At 43.1% G+C, this 8,232-nt stretch overlaps 1 protein-coding gene and 1 pseudogene across 1 annotated transcript in view; both read right to left on the bottom strand.

Annotated features, from left to right (window-relative positions):
• Window positions 1-8,232, bottom strand: part of SMS (spermine synthase) — a 33,139-nt gene that overhangs the window by 2,031 nt on the left and 22,876 nt on the right. Inside the window, exons 8-9 of the mRNA XM_006752996.2 lie at window positions 7,010-7,089; window positions 1,215-1,330 (exon numbers count right to left, since the gene is read on the bottom strand). Of these exons, the coding sequence (XP_006753059.1) occupies window positions 1,215-1,330; window positions 7,010-7,089 (196 nt within the window). The remainder of the gene's footprint in view (window positions 1-1,214; window positions 1,331-7,009; window positions 7,090-8,232) is intronic.
• LOC102761629 lies at window positions 1,941-5,720 on the bottom strand (annotated as a pseudogene).

Here is an 8,232-nt window from a genome sequence, read left to right as displayed (position 1 = left end):
ACTTTCTCAGACCTGTAATTCCTACTTCCCCACGTAATCTTGTCCTACCCACATAAGCAGTTAACGTATGGAGGGGTGCAGAACAGATTTTTGTGGATGACCTGCTGTTCTCCCATCTGCCAGCAGTATTGGAATAAACACTCATATGTGATTCAGCCCTGTCTCTGCTGAATTGGCTCATGTAGTGACAGGGCAGCCCGGACCCCCTGGTTGTCTGGTTGCATTTCCAGAGAGAAACACAGACCTGACTGTAAAAATGCTCTAGAGAAGAGCCCTGATGAAGGTGGATGGTTGGTAGGGGGAGAGGTGTTAAAGTCTGCCACAGGCAAGGAAGAACATGGCCCAGCAAGCACAGAGCACTCAAAGCATCCCAGGGAGGACCCCGCAGGGGGGAGGGGGAAGGCAGGTTATGGCCTCCTGTCTGTCAGAACCTGCCCCACCTTGCAGGCCCGGGCCTCACTGCAGGCCAGCAACAATCACAGGAAACTCCGCCACCTCAAGAAAGCAATGTTTTGTCTGCACCCTCCAGGGTGACTTTGAGGAGGAGGAAACCCATTATAAGTTTCCAGTGACAATGCTCTCATTCGGTCTGCCCACCCCCCAGTTCTTTTCTTATTTCTAGGGATTAAATTTACTAAGTGGCCCTAATAGAGAACACCAACGTTAAGTTTGAGACCCCCGACATTATTTCTAGCTCTCGATTTCTATTGCAAATCAAAATCAAGTGTTGAAACTGATAGTAAAGTAGGATCATCGTAAGACAGAAGTAGAAGGCATGTCTTCAGTCTTTTTGCGGGCAACAGCTGGGGTTCTGAAGCTTCAATGTGCACGTCAATTCCCTGGAGGGCTGGCTACGTAAGCCAGTCACCAGCTCCAGCTTTTCTCATTGGGCAGCAGGCCGGGTGGGGCTTAAGAATTTGCCCACCTAACTATTTCCCAGATGACGCTGCAGGGCTGGGGACCACCTGTCAGAACCAGTGGTGCCTGAACATGAAAACCAACTGGGAGCTGTAGCAGGCCACACGCCAGAATCTGAGGGCGGGACCCAGGAATCAGTATTGTTTTAAAGATCCCAGGGGCTTCCAATGTGCAGCCGCGCTTGGAAACTGGGGCCTCATATACTACAGAGAATTCTGTTTATTCAAAATGTTAAACTGGCATGGGATTGACTTGGTGTTCTGATCTGGCAACACAACGATCAGGTCAAAGGATACAATTCCAAGTATGAAGGGACACAGACGATCTCCTTTGAGAATTCCACAGGACAATACAGGTGTCCGAGCTGTTCTTCATAGAGTGACAGGGCTTCTGTCAAATTGACACAGTTCCCCTAAATCAAAGAGAGAAAAGCAAACAATGGGATACCTGAGTCCACTGAGGGTCCCACTCATTTGAAGGTCGCTAATAAATGGGACCAATTCTAGCCTTCGGTAAAAGCTCGTCTTTGAAAACGAGATATGGTTTCTGTACTTACAAAAATTGCCCTGAGCTCTATTTATAGATCCATTAGTTCATTCTTCTTCTACCTCATTTACCAAGCCATTTCAAATGATTAGAGGATGAGACAATACAAAACAAGTGAGACCAATTTCTCATTTAGGGACACAGCCTTTGTATCAACACCATGCAATAGCAAAGATTCATACACAAAACCCATTCAATGTAAGTTTTCCCAGTAGTCACACTGCGTTTACAATAATGTGTCAAAAATATATTCTGGTGTGTGTGTAGATAGATAGATAGATAGATAGATATGAAATATTCTGTTTCCAGAGGGCTTAAACCAGTGATGGCAAAGCTTTTGAGCTCGGCGTGTCAGCATTTTGAAAAACCCTAACTTAACTCTGGTTCCGTGTCACATATAGAAATTTTTTTGATATTTGGAACCATAGTAAAACAAAGACTTATATTTTCGATATTTATTTTATATATTTAAATGCCATTTAACAAAGGAAAATCAACCAAAAAAATGAGCATCACTGGCTAAACTATGACCATCATAACAGTCTAAGATATTGGCATAGAACTAGATTTACTCCCCATACTTTCCCCGAAATTTGACTTAAGGCATAAGAGAGCAAAAGTTCATTCACGATAGATACACTAAGGGTATTGCCCAGTTCCAGTCCTTATCAAACATTTTCTCTTGACTTCATTGTTCTAAATTTTCTGCCTTTCTTGCCACCTCTGATCTACTTCACAAGCACATCAGGGTGGTCAACGAATACAGTAGACATCTGCTAGGGGGCTACTGGGAAAGTATTTTATTCTGGACAATCAAGAATGAACAGTGGCCCACCCCTTCAATTTTCTTCTAGCCTATAACCTAGATGTAACATTTGGAGCTGCAGCAGCCACTGTGTGAGAATAAAAAAAAAAAAGGTGAAGAGAATCAGAGATGCTGGCCAAGAGACATGGTAGAGCTACTAAATGGATACTTCATCTGCATGGTTCTATAGCACTGCTTCTAAACTTTTTATTTTTTCATCACAAGTTGCCAACAGCACTTTTTTTTTCTTTTCAACATCCTGTTCTGAGGCTTCCCTGGCTTTTTCTGCCCAGATGCCAAAGATCTGGGCACTGGTGCAGGCCACACAAAGACTGGTGAATGCCTTGAAGTTCTCCTCCTCCACTGTGATGACCCTGACTTTCTCCTTCTTGTAAACATTCCTTATGGGCATGACTGGCCCTGTCTGGGTGGCCAACTTGAGTTCTTCAGCAAAACTGTCTCCCTTCTTGGGGGCCTCGGGTTTACTGGGGAAGAGGATGAGCTTGGAGCGGTACTCCTTCAGGCCGCTGCACGTTGGCCTGCAGGGACTCAGTGGACTTGTTCTGCCTCCTCAGATCCACCAAGATCCCAATGGTCCGGGCCACCCTTTTTATGGATGCCAGTCACTCTAATTCCTCCAAGCTGAAGCCCCTGCTGGCTCACACTGTGCTGAGGTACCTCACTGTGGGGCATCTCTCCATGGACAGTATGGGTCTGGATACAGGGCATGCTTTGGCTTGCTGGGCCTTGCACTGTTGGATCCCACATGTGGTGGTTCAACCATGTGACAATGCACAGATGCCAGACCTTGTGGAAGTGGGGTTTCAGGATCATGCCATTGTGGGCCTTCTCTGAAGGAGAACCAGCACTGGAAAGCAGTGGCTCTCAATGTTTAGTGTACACAGGAATCATAGGTGATCTTGCTAAAATACAAATTTTCAATTTAGTAGTTTGGGGGTAGGGTCTATCATTTTAGCACATTATCTCCCCAAGTGCTTTCATAATGGACTTAGAATATAAGATAGGTATTTAATGCCACCTGTTTTCTTTCTTTTTTTGGCCACCTATTTTCTTTTTTTAAAACATATTTTTATTGACTTTAGAGAGGGAGGGAGAGGAAGAGAGAGATAGAAACATCAATGATGGGAGAGAATCATCAAACAGCTGCCTCCTGCAAGTCCCCTACTAGGGATCAAGACCACACAACCCGGGCATATGCCCTTGACCAGAATCGAACCATAACTTCCTGGTTCATAGGTCAATGCTCCATCACTGAACAACACTGGCTGGGTACCACCTACTTTCTTTTAACCACTGAAGTTCATAACATTCAGAGGGCTAATGAATGTACGTGCTGATTCTATTTCTTCAAAAGAATCTCACTGTCAATTTGCCAAAAAAAATAGGCATGTACAATATAAGATGAAAATTATTAACAAGTTAAGACAGCCTGTGATGTAAGCATTTTTGAGGATAATCTTTCAAAACCAATCAACCAGCCAGCCATGGGCAAGCTGGTAGACAGAACTATTCTGAGAACTGGCCTTGGTGGTTTTAACTTAGCACATTCGCTCAGCATGACGTCATCCTTCAATGCCAGCCAGTTTAGTAACCCATCATCTAGGTCCTGCAGTGGAATTTGGCCAAAGTGCCCTTGGCCAGCATATAATTTGGTTTCAACATCAAGTTCAGCATGAGAGCATATAAACACCACATGTGTAATTTAAGACTCACAAATAGAAAACACTGCCTGGTTGTTTTTAGAGCACATCACCCCTGGGGAAGCTGTAGAATAGAAATGCCACCGACATACACAGTTCAATGGTTTCCCTTGCCATCCTAAAATTGACACCACACTCTCTTCACAGAGGGATAACGGGAGAACCTCCTCACAGAGAATGTGGTAAGGAAATAGGATACTTTCAATTTGTTCTTCCCCAACACTGTCAAAAAGCAGCTTAAAAAAGAAAATAAACTCACCACAAATAGAGACCTACCCAAAAAAGTAACATGATGCATTCCACTTTCCTGTTTATTTAAATAGAACTACTTTTTTTTAAATTTTCTTAAGAAAAACACATGGGAAATGCAGAACAAAAATGTAATAGCAAAGAATTAAGCACTTATTAAGGATGAGAGAAAGGGAATAATGGGGCCATGGGGGAGGGAGGGGTTGCACTCCAAGGGAGTAAATCCCAATTCAGTAGCTTTAGTTCTAGAAAGTTCTCCTTGACCCATGTTAGATGTGGGTAAGTGAATCTTAGTTTTTTACTTTAGATTTCTGTATTGCTTGTGTCTTTTAAACTTAACAGTTAGCATGTATTACTTCTGTAATGTAAGAAGCAGGTGCAAAAGTATACATCCTTAAGGACTCCGTTTTTATTGAGTTCAAAAGCAAGGAAAACTACACAATATAATGATTTAGTATATCACAAATATGTGAAACATCTATAAAGAACAGCACAGGAATAAAAAACCCAACAACACTAAAGGTAGTTTACTTCTAGAAGGTGGATTAGGGAGGGATGGAGATGTGTCAGTGTTACTGGCAATGTCCAATTCTCAAGTTAGGGGAGTCAGAGTTTGCTTATACTTTGCATTATAATTTACATGAATGTCACACACATTATCAAAAAAGCTAGACTTAATGAGGAGTGGGGAGTAAAGGGAGGGAGGCCAAGTCTCAGGATATGCCTCCTAGTCCTGTGAAAGCAATTCTCTCCCAGATTCAGATCAGATCCCCCATCCAGCAGAGCCAAGATCCAGGCACTCCATGATGCTTTCCCCAGCTTTGTGGCACAATGACAAGGTCACAGTGACACCAATGACATTATGAACTCGGTACTGTGATGCAAACAATTTTAAGCAGAAACATTTAGCTTTTGTCAATCACCAAGCAACAGGCCAAACGACACTTTCATCCCATCTAAACCTTACTCTAGTTCTTTTCTTTTTTCATCTTTATTGTTGAAAGTATTACATATGTCTCCTTTTTCCCCCATTGACCTCTTCTAATATGCCTCCACCCTCTGCCCCAGGCCTTCACCACCCTATTCTATTGTCTTACTCCAGTTCGAAGCAACACACTTGAGGAAGGGATGTGGGTGTAACACATGCAGCCCACAAGGAATATTTTTGCAGCCCAGCCAATATAACGGTATGTAAGAAACATTTTAATAAAAATTTCGTAACCCTTGGGGGGGAATTAATATTAATTAGTTCTAGAGCAAACATGTCAAACTCGAGGCCTGCAGGCCACATGCAGCCCACAACAAATATTTTTGCGGCCCAGCCAATATAACGGTATGTGAGAAACGTTTTAATAAAAATTTTCTAACTTAATTTTTACAATATCCTGTTATACATAATTAGTAATAACGAACTACAACGTTTGCTAATGACTGATGACTAGAATCATGTTGCATTCACTTCCCTTATGCATCTTACGCATAGGCGCACCACTTCTCTCCACTAATACTAGCAGCGAATAGTTTAGCAGTCGATGGCCACATCATGTCTTGGACTGACCTGTTTGGTGTGCGCAACAGGAAATATTTCACTTTAGGAGAAGAAGAAAAATAGGTTTATTTGTGGTCTGCTTATTAATCTGTGCAGTTATTCAGTGTCTGGTAAGTTAATGTTCAAGAAAAAATATTAATTTTTATTAAAATGTTCTATTATTTTATGTTAACGATGACTCATTTATTTCAGCCCTTTGTCTTCAACATGTCTCTATTGAAATAAACCTACATTTCTATGAAAATTGAAGCTTCTGTTTTTTTGTGGCAGCCCTCATAAACTTAAATTTGTTTATTTGGCCCGTGTTAGTGTTAGCCTATGAGTCTGACATGCTTTGGTGTAAACCAAGGGTGCCTTCTGAGCTTATCACCTGGCAGTAAAAAAATATATATATATTGCACTGCGGCAACTATATCAGTACATCCAGAATCAAACCGCCCTGCACTCTTGACTTGACCACTGCTTCTTCAAGGGCCTACAAACTCCTTAGTCCATGTATGCCATCACACATTCAACCATTTATCATTCCTGGGTATGATCAAATGAGATAGCCTGGCATCTCCAACTGTAATGAATGCAGGGACAGGAAACATGTCCTAATACAGCTTTTGAATTTCTTGGGAACTCGCACAGTCCTGAGCATATAATGCGATTTTTCATAAAAGTCAGTTGGCAAAGGCAAGTTATCAAGGCCTGGATCATTAATATTTAACGAATGGGCCATGGTGATCTGTTAAGGTAGTGTTTTTATTAATCCTCCGTATTGAGATATCAATTCTCCGAGAAGGCAGTCCACCAGAAAAATATTCTCAATGAAAGAAAACAGTTCCACTTTCCTCCTAGCTCCACTTGTGAAAGTTCCCCAACTCACTGAATGTGGGTTGCTTTTATAAGAATAAGCTGACTTTGAGCAGGTTTCATTGTAGATTTCCTATAAAGGGGGAAATCACAATCTTTGTCTCCATCTCGTGGCAGCAGCTCATACTACAGCCAGAGCCCAAGGTTGATAAATCCGGTAACAAACAGAATACAAAAGCTGATTAATTCCCAATAGATGCCAGGTCGGCTATTTACAAACTTACTGCTTCAAAGATCATAATCTAATTATGTTGTTCTATCCTTACCAGACATAAATTGCATGAACATAAATTGCATTCACATTTCAAAATAGAAAATGCTTATTAAGAGTTTGGGGGGTGGGGGAACAGTTAAGAAGCCTACCTGTGTAAAATATTTCCCATCCTGTTTCAGTACTTTCATGGAGAGATCAAGAATCAGTCTGAGAAACTCCCATGTGGAATCTGGATGTTGAAAAATGTAGGTTTATTAAATATGGGTTTGCATGCATCAGAAACAAAATGCATCAATACTCAACAATACCAAAGAAAGAGCCTTGAGCTTAAGACCCAATATTGGAGAGTTTATTAATCAATGAAAATGTATTCTCACTTATCTATACTAATAAAATGGTAATATGCTAATTAGAGCGAACATCCATCTGGCTTTGTGGCCGCAAGGGTCTAGGGCAGGGGTCCTCAAACTTTTTAAACAGGGGGCCAGTTCACTGTCCCTCAGACCGTTGGAAGGCCGGACTATAGTTTAAAAAAAACTATGAACAAATTCCTATGCACACTGCACATATCTTATTTTGAAGTAAAAAACTAAAATGGGAACAAATACAATATTTGTATTTGCATGTGGCCCGCAGGCCGTAGTTTGAGGACCCCTGGCCTAGGGCCACCACGGGATGGAGGCGGGGCTGCCGCCACAGGAGTGGGAGCAAAGGCAAGGCCACTGCTGCAGGAGCCCCGCTGCTGCGGGAGGAGCAGAGGTGCTGCCTCCTCTCCTGGTCCCGGCACCACACCTTTGCAGAGGTTAGATGGGGTGCGACCTGCTGTGCCTCAAACTCCCACAGCCCCTCCCCCAGCCAGCCTGGCCCAAGATTGCCCCCTTCCCACCAGTGGGCAGGGCCAGCACTAAGAAGCGAGGGCCTACTGGCTGGCAGTGGCAGCAGCAGTGGGGTGATGGGGTGCTGCCTTCCCATGATCGGCCTAGTTGCTTCCCACAGAAGGAGGCCTGATTGCAGCTTAAGCCCGCTCCCTGTCAGTAGGACATCCCCTGATGGCTCCCAGACTGTGAGAGGGGGCAAGCGGGACTGAAGGACCCCCCACCCCCAGTGCACGAATTTTTGTGCACTGGGCCTCTAGTGAATATATAAATTGGGTATCTTGTACACATGTGCACATACCCAAGCGGGTCAAAAGCAAATGTGCTTTACTTAGCACTGTTCTCACAACACCAATAAAGATTCGACACAAAAGGCAGTGGTTGAAATCTGCAAGATGACAGCTTTAAGTAAGGGGGATAAGCAGCAACATCCCAAGAGAGAAACTGCAAAGGTCATCGGATAGGGATCCAGCCTGCACACTCAGCACAGACACGGA

Source organism: Myotis davidii, unplaced genomic scaffold (genome assembly GCF_000327345.1).
Source record: "Myotis davidii unplaced genomic scaffold, ASM32734v1 scaffold930, whole genome shotgun sequence".
NCBI classification, from domain to species: Eukaryota; Metazoa; Chordata; class Mammalia; order Chiroptera; family Vespertilionidae; genus Myotis; species Myotis davidii.
The sequence above is the reverse complement of the archived record's forward strand: the minus strand, read 5'-3'. Positions and strand labels throughout refer to the sequence as shown.